Source organism: Eucalyptus grandis, chromosome 2, assembly GCF_016545825.1.
Source record: "Eucalyptus grandis isolate ANBG69807.140 chromosome 2, ASM1654582v1, whole genome shotgun sequence".
NCBI classification, from domain to species: Eukaryota; Viridiplantae; Streptophyta; class Magnoliopsida; order Myrtales; family Myrtaceae; genus Eucalyptus; species Eucalyptus grandis.
This window is the reverse complement of record NC_052613.1, coordinates 9,389,630-9,404,038: the sequence shown is the minus strand read 5'-3', so window position 1 is coordinate 9,404,038 and position 14,409 is coordinate 9,389,630. Positions and strand designations below refer to the sequence as shown.

Here is a 14,409-nt window from a genome sequence, read left to right as displayed (position 1 = left end):
TAGTTGGGTCGTAAGCTATGCATAGGGTTGTGGGAACTTCGACGTGAGATAAGAATCCAGGGAAATGTGATTAATTTTTCATTCGCGCTAAAGTTTGGTATCGGAAAATTAAAAAATAAATAAAAAATAAAAAAGATCAACTAATAATTAAGTTGCATTGCTTAGTTAGGATATGTTCTTAATGATTAGGTAAGATCATCAAAGTCAACATTTCGAAAAAAACGTTGGTGCGTCCTCCAACCTAAGTCCTCTTTGGCTAGGAAGTTTCCTGGTTCGTTCATCTTAAGGTTTTTTTTCCAGGGGCGCAAAAATTCCCCCGCGTAAGCCATGGGGCGTTTGACTAATGCGCGCCCCGGAGCCACTTTCCGTCTCCGTTCGGTATTCCTCTCTTCAAAGTCGATGAACCAGCACAACGACAGCGACTGGAGTTCTAGGACGAGTTCAAACCAACCCCATTTTGAATTTTCTGCAAATTGCTTTCCACACCCTCTCCTGCCTGTTTCTGCAATCCTCTCTGCCTCCTTCCAGTCCCAAATGAATCTCCATAGCTTCATCTGCGGAGCTTGTTGTCGCCGCTTGGTCCTTGTCGTCGTCCTCGCCAGCCTAGTCTATCAGGCTGTAGCGGATGATGCGAAGTATGAGGCCTGCGCCCCTCAGAGCTGCGGATATGTCCGGAACATCAGCTACCCTTTTTGGATTTCGGGTGAGCAGGAATCCTATTGTGGCCATCCGGATTTTGAGATCACCTGTTTAGGGATATACCCTGTCATGAATTTTTTGGACTGTGAGTTCTTCTACATCAAGGAAATCTTCTATGCAAACCATTCAATCCGCCTCGTTGATGCCCTTGTGTACGATGACACCTGTGGTGCTCCGTCGCGTAATAGCAGCTTCCAAGGAACGCCTTTCAATCTCAGTTCCACTAATGCTGATTTCTTCTTCTACTATAATTGCACCTTGCAAAATTTACATATCCAGTGAAATGTGCTAGCAACAACACCAACTATTCTTTTGCTCTTTTCCCCGAGGAAGCATTGCAAGAAATAGATGTGGATTCTGCCGTCCGCTCCTGCAGTTCTCCAGTTAGTGTACCTGTTCATGTCAATGCAAATACCACTAGCTTGGCGACTATGAATTATAGTGAGATTATGGAGATGGGGTTCCTTTTGAACTGGACCGCAATTGATTGCAGCAACTGTGAGGAAAGTGAGGGACGGTGTGGGTTCGAGAACAATACTTTCATATGCTTTTGCCAAGATCACCCTCGTTCTCAAACCTGCAATGATGGTAAAATGCATGGGTAATTCGGTTTTTTTTTTCTCGACTGAGTTTTCGGGTCCACTGTTCTGCTTGATTTTTCTTTTCTACGTGCTGTGTATAACGTCCTTGAACTTCTTCAATTTCTTCACCTTAGGTTAGATTCTAGACTTGCTTACTGCTGCAAATGAAACTCTCTGGTCTCCCTGGGTTCCAAGATAACTTATCAGAACCTCGTAGATTTTGATGTTCACGAACCTGGAGGAATTGAAAGAAGAGTAACGGAAATGTTCATGTTTTTTCTGCAACAGTTTTCTAGTTATCAATTGGGTGTTAATGATTGAAGAAGCTTGAAAGTTCTTGCCTAAACGAGAGCTGCCCACTTTTTTATCAGCAGAACGATAGTTCTGCTTAGAAGCCTAAAGTTTTGAGACATGTCTAGAAACATACCGCCCATTCAATTGGTGGCACAGAAAGTTTTATCTATCTCCACGTCTGATACCACATTGTTGATCATATTGCAGGGTGTTTGCTACTTTATACCTGCAAGAAAAAGAAATTTTCCTGTCTTCCTGTTCATCCCCTGATAGCTGTAGAACTACAGGATTTTAGCTAGTGTCTATCTTCGTTTGTCAATCAGCCACAGATCCATGTGCATGTGTTTCCAATTTCTTCTGGAAAGATGTCACTAATTGATCCATGAAAAATGTTCAAGAGGAGGATAGAGCCAAACTGGTGAGGTTGTAATCTTTTCACTCGATCAAGGCTATTTTTCTTTCTTGAAACTGAATGAACTATAACCTCATGATGCACCCTGATCTTTATATTCCTTAGACACTTTGAAATGATCTGTTTGCAATCCGTTGATACATTTTTCACTTTTGGTGACTACTGTCTCAGGAATCAGAAGGATTGGTCTCAAAGTTAGGAATAGGTAATTACTTCAAGATTCCTTTTGTTCCCATTTTGACAGTTGCTTGCATCATTGCTCAATGGAATCTAATGATTTCTAATGATGTGCCTCTCCCAAAATCAGGTTTTGGTATCAGCAGGCGGAATTCTGTTGATGATTGTTGGTTTCTATATCTATCGATCTCACCAAAGAAAAATATGGCCAGTCATCCTTTGCCTTGAGAAGCATCTCCTCAAATTACTTCCAGGACAGATTTTGAGAAGGGCAATGTCTACCATGGACTGCCCATCTTTGACTATGACGAACTTAAGAATGCTACCAACAATTTCAATCCAGCAGCAGAACTTGGTGATGGAGGCTTTGGCACTGTTTTCAAAGGTAAGAGCAATACTAAAATTGTCCATAGTCAGTGAACCCATCATCAAAGATTTTGCCATAACCTTAACAAGTTTTGCAGGCAAACTTCAAGATGGGCGTGTAGTTGCAGTCAAGAGATTGTATGAAAGCAACTACAAAAGAGTTGAGCAGTTCGTGAATGAAGTTGAAATACTTGCTCGCTTACGCCACCCAAATCTAGTCTCACTGTATGGCTGCACCTCCCGGCAGAGCCGTAGACTCCTGCTCGTGTATGAATATGTGCCAAATGGCACGGTGGCTGATCACATTCATGGTGATTTAGCTAAACCCGGCTCGCCCCCGTGGTCCACCCGTTTGAACATAGCCGTAGAAACCGCAAACGCATTGGTGTATCTCCACGCATCTGATGTAATCCACCGAGATGTGAAGACCAACAACATCCTGCTGAACGAGAATTTCAGTGTCAAGGTTGCGGATTTCGGTTTGTCACGCCTCTTCCCATTTAATGCCACTCATGTTTCAACTGCCCTCAAGGGACACCAGGTTATGTCGATCCAGAGTACCACCAATGCTACCAATTGACTGAGAAGAGCGATGTATATAGCTTTGGAGTAGTCTTGATGGAGCTCATCTTCCTTTGCCAGCAGTTGGATATCATGAGGCATCGCTCATGAGATAAATCTATCTGCCCTGGCCATTAACAAGATCCAAAGCCACGCCTTGCACGAGCTTGTAGATCCAAAATCTTGGGTTCGATACAGACTATAGGACTAGAGAAATGATTACTTGGGTGGCGGAGTTGGGGTTCCAGTGCTTGGAAGAAGGGCCACGACATGAGGCCATCGATGGAAGAGGTATTAAAAACACTAAAGGAAATACAAACCGTGGAGACAGACATGGAGAAGTCAGACCAAACGGATAATATATCGGATGATGCTGTTCTGTTGAAGAACAATCCGTTAACATCTTCGCCGGTTTCAGTCACGGCGAAATGGGTTAGCAACGATTCAACGCCCAATGCCAGTGGTTAGGTTGCCATTGCAGGAGACGAGATCTTCTGAAGACTGCTGATATGTACAGTAGTGAGGTAATGTGCATGAGAGTGAAATAAAGAGGACAGCCACATTATGATATTTTTCCTTTGTTTGTTATCATATTCTTTCCATACTGGGCATCTTACTGAGATGGGAATATTATGGGATGAGAGGAGCAGTTGGCACACTTTCGTCTTTGTTTTCTCTTCTGAATTGAGCAAGAGCTTAGCCCTTTTCTTTACGGGTAGGTACGAGACCACGAAAACGATTCAACATTGACCCTGTATTTGTACCATCCAACCACATTGCATGCTTTGAAAAGCTTTGTTTGGATTTTTGCCTGGATTGAAGAACAGCCATGCTTTCTATTCTTCCTAGTTTTTCCTTGCAATAGTAATGCACCGGCAGGCGGGGTTAGCTAGCAGCAGTTTGATTGTCACATTTCGACCAACCGTGACAATTGTTATGGAAGTAACAAAGGATGTATCGGATAAACAATACCATGAGCTCTGCTTTAGTAAAACACCTTCTATCTCATTTTCAAGGTCATGCTCAAGAAATAAATTAAGAAGAACTGAGAAAACAATGTCAATAATCGGAGTTTCGCTGACCATTGTCAATTGTGGGCTGTGATTTAAATGAAAACTAATTCATGAGCTAGGGACATTAAAATTTAGAGACCTTTTTTTTTTTTTTTTGGTCTTACTATAATCCTACTCTAACACTTACTCGACTTTTGCCTCAATTCTCATCGTAACGTGAGCTCAAATCCACCGAAACGAAATCGTCCCCACCCAACCCCAAAACGCGAGATTTGAACCCCCCCCACCTCCTCCTTCCAAATTGAAAAGGTGGCCACTACTGGGGCAAACAACTAGTGATTAATTTAGAGACCTTGAGCACTATGAGAATTTCGCTGACCGTAGGCTGGTCAACGCCGAGAGATCAAGTCAGCTTTTGATAAACCCATCAGGACTTTTTTTCCCAATTCTAGCCAATTAAACTAAATTTCTTGTCTAGCAAAAAGATAGAAAAACTAAATTATTTCTTGGCCGTCAAATTTTTCAAGCATAAAGGCGAGAGTTAAATGAAGATCAAGGCGCTCCAGCTCGAAGGACCCGGGGCTGACCTGCAAAATTAACTTGCTCCTCACCACTGGGACACCTCATCATCATTCCATATCACCCTAGCATCATTCCAATCTTTATACATCTTAAAAATATTGGGTGGTCCAGAAGCTCCACAGAAGCACGGACCTCTTCACTCACTGATTGAGGGTCTATGTTTTAGATTTTCAAAATCCTTTCTCAATCACCTACTCTTCTTTCACAAACACCCCACCACTTCATCTCGGTTGCCTCGACAAGTCCTCCATAGTCATTCCAACGTTAAGCTTCAAAGCTTGAAAATATTCTTTTGATCTTAATAAGAAAAAGTGCCATTAGTGATACGGATGCATTCGGTTTAAAGAAGCTTGTAAACGAGCTGTGTAAGTTATGGTTTGGAACTCTTGATATTATTAAAAATATTTAAATAATAAAGCATGCATTCATCTAACAAAGATAAATTTTTAAAATAGTCAATATTAGTTTACAAAATCTCATACAAAAGTATCAAAATTAGAGGTCCCTTGAGTTCAACTTTTTTACCGAGGCTCCATTTACCTCCCTAATTAAATTTCACGCTTAGTACTAGATAAAATATCATATTAAGCGAGATAGAGTATTAGAATATTTAAATAATAAACTATGTCATCCATCCAAACAATTTAAGCATTTAGAACAATCGACTGGTCTCACAAAATTTAACATATACACTCTTTTGGTAACATTCCTAGGTGATCATTCTCTACTTCATTTGGTGAGTTCTTGTTCATACAAGATCGGCGCATGGGATTCTCATATCGACCATGTAGAATATGCAAGAAATCACCAAACGTTGAGCTTCTCAGAGTAATTTCCCTTAGTACCTCTACAATACTATGATCAATGGACCCCAATAATTTGTCTAGAGAAAACTCGATTCGATCGAATGTGATCTGCTTGTTTCTTTTGTTGGAAATTTGATGGCACTACCCTTTGCTTTGTCTTCCTCCATCTAAGAATATCACGCGACAATGATTAAGACTTTTCTTTCGTTTTTATCTTCGGTGGCGCAAAGCAAGAGGAAGTTTCCACTTAGCTACTGCTTGGCCAGCAATTCTGAGAGAGAGAGAGAGAGAGAGAGAGAGAGAGTTTTTGCTGACTAGTCACGAAGGTCTGCTGCGAGCCAAGCACGTCCCAACGTTGAATTGTCAATCGTCAACGGAGGAGGAGACCCTGAGGAAGGCCATTTGTGATTGGTCTTCCTCTAGCCCCAATTTGACTCTGATTCAGGCCCATGAATAGGGAGCCCAAAAATATGGGCCCATTGATGTGGGATTTGGCCCATCGTCCGTTGACCAATTTCAAGACTATGCTAGATCATAAGCTACGCTCTGCTGGGGGTTGTGGAGGGACTCCGACATGGGATAAAATTTAGGAAATGTGATTAATTTTTGTTTGCGCTAAAGTTTGGTATAATAATAATTAACTCGTTTCAAGCTTAGACTCGTTTGTTTCATGGAAAATACAGCGCTGAAATTTTCCAAAACTCATTTTCTAAGAGAATGTCACTATTTTCCGATGTTCATCTAAAACTCAAAACGAATCGAAAGTATTTTTCATTGTTCTTTCTATATATATTTTTTTCAATAAATTTATTATTATTTTATTGTTAAAATCAAATTTTAAATTATTTTGAAGATATATATTTTTAATTTTTTTAAAATCGATTTTAAATCATTTTTTTTTTCTTTCTTCCTTTTTATTTTTTTCTTTGGCCGGCCACTTGCCAGTGACGACCAACAACCAGCCAAAGAAGAAGGCGAAAAAAAATAAAAAGGAAAAAAGAAAATTAATTTAAAATTCAAATTATTAAAAAGAAAACAAGAAATAAGGGGGTTATAAGATATGAGAGAGAGAGAGAGAGAGAGAGACAGAGAGAGAGAGAGAGAGAGTGAGTGAATAAGGAAAATGTTTCCTAAAATTGAAAAGTAAAATATTTTCCCTTTTAGAAGATCTTTTTTCCTTTAGTGGAAATTGCTTTCCACAACTAATTTATTTTCCATGAAATGAATATTAAAAATTCGAAAACGCTTTTCTGAAAATTATTTTTCATAAAACTAAGGGAGTCAGTTATGATTTGTTTAATGATTACGTAGATCATCAAAGTCAACATTTAAAAAAACGTTGGTGGGGTCCTCCAACCTAAGTCCCTTTGACTAGAAGTTTCCTGGTTTGTTGTTCCTCCCAGGATTTTTTCCAGGGGCGCAAAATTTCCCCCGGCGTAAGCCATGGGGCGTTTGACTAATGCGCGCCCCTGGAGCCACTTTCGTCTCCGCTCGGTGTCCTTCGCTTCAAAATCGACGAACCAGCACAGCGACAGCGACTGGAGTTTTCTTCAGGACCAGTTCAAACCAACCCCGTTTTGAATTTTCTGCAATTGCTTTCCACACCCTCTCCTGCCTCTTTCTCCTATCTTCTGCTATCCCCCGCCTCCTTCCAGTCTCAAAATGAATCTCCAAAGCCTAATCTGCGGAGCTAGTTGTCGCCGGTCCTCGTCATCGTCTTCACCAGCTAAGTCTATCAGGCTGGTGTTGGAGGACTCGCAGTACAAGACCTGCGCCCTCAGAGCTGCGGATATGGCCCAAACATCAGCTACCCTTGAGAATGGCAGTGTCTACCATGGATTGCCCATCTTTGACTACAACGAACTTAAGAATGCTACAAACAATTTTGATCCAGCAGCGGAACTTGGTGATGGAGGCTTTGGCACTGTTTTCAAAGGTAATAGCAACACTAAAATTGTCCATAGTGAACTCCATCATCAAAGATTTTGCCATGACCTTAACAAGTTTTGCAGGTAAACTTCAAGATGGGCGTAGTTGCAGTCAAGAGATTGTATGAAAGCAAATACAGAAGAGTCGAGCAGTTCCTGAATGAAATCGATATACTTATCGCTTATGCCACGAATCTAGTCTCACTGTATGGCTGCACTTCCCCGGCAGAGCCATAGACTCCTGCTCGTGTATGAATATGTGCCAAATGGCACGGTGGCTGATCATATTCACGGCGATTTAGCTAAACCCGGCTCACCCCCATGGTCCACCCGTTTGAACATAGCCATAGAAACCGCAAACGCATTGGTGTATCTCCACGCATTCGATGTTATCCACCGAGATGAAGACCAGCCACATCCTACTGGACGAGAATTTTAGAGTCAAGGTTGCGGATTTCCATTTGTCGCGCCTCTTCCCAGTTAATGTCACTCATGTTTCAACTGCTCCGCAAGGAACACCAGGTTTTATTGATCCAGAATACCTTCAATGCTACCAATTGACTGAGAAGAGCGATGTATATAGCTTTGGAGTAGTCTTGATGGAGCTCATATCTTCCTTGCCAGCAGTTGATATCACTAGGCATCGCCACGAGATAAATCTATCCGCCCTGGCCATTAACAAGATCCAAAGCCACGCCTTGCACGAGCTTGTAGATCCAAATCTTGGGTTTGATACAGACTATAGGACTGGAGAAATGATTACTGCGGTGGCGGAGTTGGGGTTCCAGTGCTTGGAGCAAGGCCATGACATGAGGCCATCGATGGAAGAGGTATTAAAAACACTAAAGGAAATACAAAACCGTGGAGACAACATGGAGAAGTCAGACCAAACAGAATATAGCGGATGATGCTGTTCTGTTGAAGAACAATCCGTTAACATCTTCGCCGGATTCAGTCACGGTGAAATGGGTTAGCAACAATTCAACACCCAATGCCACTGGTTAGGTTGCCATTACAGGAGACGAAATCATCTGAAGATAGCTGATATGTACAGTAGCGAGGTAATGTGTATGAGTGAGATAAAGAGGATAACCACATTATGATGTTTTTCCTTTGTTTGTTATCATATTCTTCCATACTGGATATCTTTCCTGAGTTGGGAATATTATGTGGATGAGAGATAGTAGTTGGGCATACTTTCTTCTTTGTTTTCTCTTCTGAATTGGATATGAGAACTTAGCCTTTCTCTTTTTGGGTAGGTTTGTGACCACGAAACAATTCAACATCGACTTCTATAGTGTGCTGAATGTCTCATTCGTACCATCCAACTGCGTTGCCCAAAAAGCTTTGGTTGGATTTCTATCTAAAATGATTCGAGAACCGAGAGCTATATGATAGAACAGCCATGACTTTTGTTCTTCCTAGTTTTTCCTTGGAATAGTAATGCACCTAGCAGGGGGTTAGTCAACACGGTTTGATTGTCACGTTTCGATCGATCGTAACAGCTATTTTAGTAGAACAAATGATATATCTGACAGACAATACCATGAGCTCTCGCTGAGATGAAACACCTTCTATCTCATTTTCAAGGCTGCTCGCTCAGAAAATAGATCTCTACCTTCAAAAGCAACTGAGAAAACAATGTCGACATCAGAGTTTCGCCGACAATTCTCAAATGCGTGATTTAAAGAAAACTAATCTATAAACTAGGGACATTAAAATTTGGAGACCTTGATCCAATTATGAGATTTTCACTTGACCAGCAGAAAACAATGTTGATACTAGAGTTTCGCCGGCAATTCTCAAATGCGTGATTTAAAGAAAACTAATTTACGAACTAGAGACATTAAAATTTGAAGACCTTCATCCCATTAGATTTTTCGCTCAACCAGCGGCCGGTCAACGCCGAGAGATCGAGTCCACTTTATGATAAAGCCCATTAGGACTTTTCGGCCCAATTCTAGCCGATTAAACTAAATTTCATGCCCAACAAAAGAAAAGAGAAAACTAAATTTTTGGCCCGTCAAATTTTTCGAGCATAAAAGTGGAGTTAAATGAAGTTTAAGGCGAGCCCGAGCCCGGACGACCCGGCCCGGCCCGCAAAATAGGCTTGCTCCTCAATTCACTCGGACACCTCATCATCATTTTATATCACTCTAGCATCATCCCAATCTCTATACATCTTGAAAATATTGGGTGGTCGTGAAGCTCCGCAGGAGCACGCACCTCTTCACTCATTGGTTGTCACATGTCCAGGTGGGGTCTACGTTTCCAATTTCCAAAAACCACCCCTCCACTTCATCTTGGTCGTCTCGACAAATCCGCCATAGCCATTCCAAGGACTGAACTTCAAAGCTTGAAAATATCATTGTTCTGAGCTTGGTAAGAAAAAAGTACCGTTCGTGATAGGCTGTTTTCAGTTTAAAGAAGCCTGTAAATGGCTTTGCGTAATTCAAGGTTTCTAAAAATGCGACTGTGAAAGAACCCACTCTGTTTTTGCCATAATAAACAGAGTACTCTATGCAATGATCAGGAAGAGAACCAACGACCGGAGCACCCACCGCCACCATCGGTCAAGCCTATGGCGAAACTGGACGGATCTCCGGACATTGAAGCAGATCCAGGCTTCCCTCATCGCCAGAAGCTTCAATTCAACCCATCTTCACCGGCGCGATCGCCATCTCGGGCGCAATTGGCTATGCTCTCCGACCGTTTGCTTAAATTGCTGAACCGGATCTTTTTATGTGGAACGCTCTGATAAGAGACGCCGCTTAGAGTCTAATGTGACTGAGGGCGTTCGTGGAAGAAGAGCAGTCTGCGAAGGGGATTCTTGAAAATCTGAGACGTGGGATTTTTGGCAATGCCTTATCTGTCTGCTCTTTTAGGCTCCTGATGACTTTGATTTTACTACACCGTCCAACAATGGCCAGGGTTCGTACTGTGATGTGAAATGAAAGTAGGGGCGAAATTATGTATGAACTTCAATCGACCGCAGGACTTCAAATGGCTTAGAACATGTTTGCCTTCACTCTTTCTGAGGGACCGCCCATTCCCGCTTGGCAAGTCACTAAACCCGCTCCATCGAATCCCAACCTCGAGGGAGAGTCGCGACGAATGAGGAGCGGAAACACAACGAAGTCATTTGGGGCCAATATAGTGGATGCACTAAAGACTTAATCATGTCAAGATAGAAGAATATATTGAAGTAGGAAAGGGTGGTTATAGGGTGCAATACTGCAGTATCGTTGTTCCCTAATTCAGTTGTCGTGTAGGAATACTGCAGGAGCATAGGGATTGATTCCTGTAAATAGGATTTTTTTTGTTATAAAAGCCTACTGTTGTAATTCATGCTAGTTACATATCATAGCTCAACTCGTCTGCTGCAATGGCTGAACCTTAAAGGTATATTGTCATTCGACAACAATGTCATATTCCGGTGAACAGGTAGTTAACGTGGTCTGAGAACATATTTCTCGAAGAAGATGAAGAATTGCCAAGATCTCAAGTAACGAAACCGAGGGCTCTGAATGAACAAGGTACGAACCGCAGACCCGAGATGCCATTTGAGAACGGCAGAACAAGAGAAAGCGAACTCATTTGAGATCGCATAGATATAGCTTTAGCGATGGAGATTCATCAGTTGCTGATCAGCTTCAGGGTAAAAGAGAATGTCAACCAGCTGCTTGAAACTAACATTCACTCTATTTGACACTGAGTTATTCAAAACTGAAGTAAATTGAGTTCTCTAACTTCAAGCAAAAGCAGTATTCTATGCCTAAAATTGACAGAACAGAATGGGAAAGACATCCCTTGTATGCCATTGCTCCAGCTGCAACTGCTTGCCTCACATGGCGATTCACACCCCCCCCCCAAACTACCTGATTGACTATGTACAACTAAACTTCCAGTGCATCGGTCTAGCCCTAATTCACCTCCCATCCATGAAAGACCTTGGAGGTGCAAGATTGTTAATATTGGATGAAGATGATGCCTCTGGGATGCTGTACCTGATGGCATGCTCAAAAGTGGTGTTCACAAATGCTGGGTTTATCTGCCAATCAGCACCAGCCCCAATCTGTACATGATTGTTTTGGTGGGTAATCCTCAAAAGCTTTATCTGTCAGCTGATAATGTGTTGGGTACTGATCCTCCACCTCACCTGGATTAAAAACATATTTTAATTCAGGTATTAAAAAATATGGTGCATACATACATACATACATACATACATACATATATGGATTACATAAACAAATTAGATAGTATGCGGTACCTAGCGTTAGTTGAGGTGTTTCAGGGTAGTAAGGAAGCTCAATCTCCTCCAGTGTGCTCCAATTTAAGTAAGCTTGTCTGACCAAGGTCTCAATGTAGGGCTGCAAGTGCCATATTGAAGATTTATAAAATAAACCAACATGCCTCTACAAAACTTGGGCTAGGGGCATAAGATAATCTGATAAGATTCAGTGCATACCCTGATGATGTTATTATGAGAGTCCTTGTGGTTGTAGATATGCCCATCTACTATAGCCCTTTCAACTTGGCAGATTGGATTCAAGGTGATGCTGAAGTTGGGCCCTTGGTAAATGTAGTGCTTGTTGCCCTTGTCACAGGTCCTTGCATGCTTTATGGTTGCATCCCAGATCTTCTCAGACATTCCAGCTCCCAATATCTGTTTTTTTTTTTTTTTTTTTTTTTAAATAAAAAAGAAGTTATTAATCTCCAAATTAAAGAAGCCAAATCTGAAAGGGGAAATATAAGAGAAATTGAAAGAAGATAAAAAGAGAATAGGACAAGTACCTTTCTAAGCTTAGATGGGTCCACAACGGATAGCTTCAAGAAATCTTGGACCAAATCTGAATTCCTTCTTCACCCAGCTTTCTTGTGAAATGCCCCTCTTTCCCAATTTTTCTAGACGCCACACCTCATCCCCTAACTGTGGTGGATAATGCTTCTTGTACACTTCAATAACAGAATAAAAAAGAAGAGAAATTTTAGACAATGAAATTATTAGCAAAAAAAAAAAAAGAGGAAAAGAAAATAGGGGGATTACTACTTAATTAATTTTAGTTAACTCAATGTACATAGTATAGTATTATGAGTTGATTGTTCCGAAGCATCTGACTATTCCTGGCGATTTGCCTCTTTATAGTTCCCTCAACTAGCTATTCTCGTTTGCAAGTAGAAGATAAACGACCCTCTCCATATAATACTAAGAACTCACCTAACAAAGATGTCGTCTTCTAATTTTCTGTCCCTTTCCATACTCATTTAATTGAAAATTGCACAATAATTGACTTGACTTTGATTTAAATATTTTCCTTTAAATTAAGGCAGGACGCGGACGAGTACAATGAAACACGCGAATATGTGGGTCACTAAAGTATCTTTTGACCTATTAATTAATGGGAAAGCTTGCTTCAACAACACTCTTCTTGCGGCTTACTTTGATAAGTCTAATAACCCTTAAAAAAAGCTTGATTGAATGGTCAAGTAACGCGTTGCCCACCGGGTCCTACAAGCCGGCAACACGACAAATGGCAAAATGATGGCTGGGTCATAGAAAAAGGAGGAATCGAAAAGATTTGTCCCCAAGTTCCACGGCTGACTTTTTTTCTTTTTCTTTTTTATTTATTTATTTTAGAATCTGGGATTTTTCTTCTTCTTTTTTATTGCTAAAAGTTTGGGATTTGGGATTTGATAGGAGGATAAAAGGCACGAGTCTTGGAGAAGGGCTAGTGGGTGCTATACACGGTTGATGTCATATCATAACCCATCATGACCCAACCATCATGATTAGAAAACTCCAAATGGATAAAAGAAAGAAAGGAAGGAAGAAGAAAATCAAACTTCGACTCAAGAAGGTAATATACTGTTTTTCTTTCTAATTAAAGATGATGATTAGAATTATAAAAAGTTTGAGGTACTTTGGATGTCAATATTTGTTTCTAAAGAATAATCTAAATGTTTTTCATAAATTATAATTTAATATCCAGCACCTAATCAAAACCACCCAAAACTACCCAGATTTAGGAAGGTGAGGGCCTTTTTTTAAAGTACATATACTTTGGTTTTGATTAACTCCTGTCACAGAATCAAATAATTAAAGGGACTAAGAACTATATTGTCTAATCAAAGACACTCTATGCTTAGTTTATGCACATAAATCTCATCTACCACATAAACAGTTGCACTATTATATCTAGAATATTTCATGTGGAGCGAGAAAACATATCATCATCTTCATGGCCAAAGGTACACTTCATCGTGCTTTCGCTAGATCGAGCTTTTCCCTTAATATGCTTACAATCTAATTCATATTGCGATCTATCTCAAATCAAAGAAAAGGGGCAGAAGCTAAACAGATTTATGATGATGGAATTGACCGCCATGCAAACTCTAATTTCATCTGCCCGTTTGACAAATGAAGTAGGGGCACAGATCATTGGACTGGTAGCTTCGTCTCTTCTTATTCATGGTGAAAAATTGCCCGGTAGTTGGACCAGGACATATAAAGAATTGATGGAGCCTGCATGATGCATCTCCCAGTTTTTGATGTGTGATCAGGGTATCTATCTTAATTTGACCCCTTGCAGAACAAGATGACAAATTTATGTTCAGTGTGCCACCGGTGCGGGTGCTTTTGACTGAAGACCAGGATTTGATCTCTTTGTTTACTAATCTATGATTGGAAGTGATATCTATTGTGTAATAGATAACAATCTTAACAAGTAGCAACCTCAATTATAGGCTGCTATAACTATATATATTCCGAACAAGATTGCATATGAACTTGAGAAAACCTAATGAGAATCACGTTTGGTATATATAGTTCAATAATGATCAATGGACTTCAATACCCACTAATAAAGAAAGATCATGCAAAACCAGAACTTATTATGATATATTATGCATGTGAATTAGTGTTCAGATGTGTTTGTGTATGTGGTTGTGGTTATGAATATCGGTAGCAACAATTGTGTGAAAAAACTC

General features: G+C 40.6%; 2 protein-coding genes and 2 pseudogenes across 2 annotated transcripts in view; 3 read left to right on the top strand and 1 right to left on the bottom strand.

The window, feature by feature from the left end:
- Positions 1–304: 304 nt before the first annotated feature.
- On the top strand, positions 305–981 carry LOC120290470 (LEAF RUST 10 DISEASE-RESISTANCE LOCUS RECEPTOR-LIKE PROTEIN KINASE-like 1.2). The gene has a single exon (XM_039306746.1). It carries the CDS (start codon positions 328–330, stop codon positions 979–981), a length of 654 nt encoding a protein of 217 aa, XP_039162680.1. The 5' UTR covers positions 305–327.
- Positions 982–1,956: 975 nt separating this feature from the next.
- Positions 1,957–3,615, top strand: LOC120290469 (annotated as a pseudogene).
- A 3,538-nt stretch (positions 3,616–7,153) lies between these two features.
- LOC120290468 lies at positions 7,154–8,665 on the top strand (annotated as a pseudogene).
- Positions 8,666–11,341: 2,676 nt separating this feature from the next.
- The window catches only part of LOC104421771 (protein SAR DEFICIENT 1), a 33,532-nt gene continuing 30,464 nt past the window's right edge, over positions 11,342–14,409 (bottom strand). Inside the window, exons 6-7 of the mRNA XM_039305968.1 lie at positions 11,693–11,792; positions 11,342–11,578 (exon numbers count right to left, since the gene is read on the bottom strand). Coding sequence (XP_039161902.1) covers positions 11,478–11,578; positions 11,693–11,792 — 201 coding nt within the window. The 3' untranslated portion in view covers positions 11,342–11,477. The remainder of the gene's footprint in view (positions 11,579–11,692; positions 11,793–14,409) is intronic.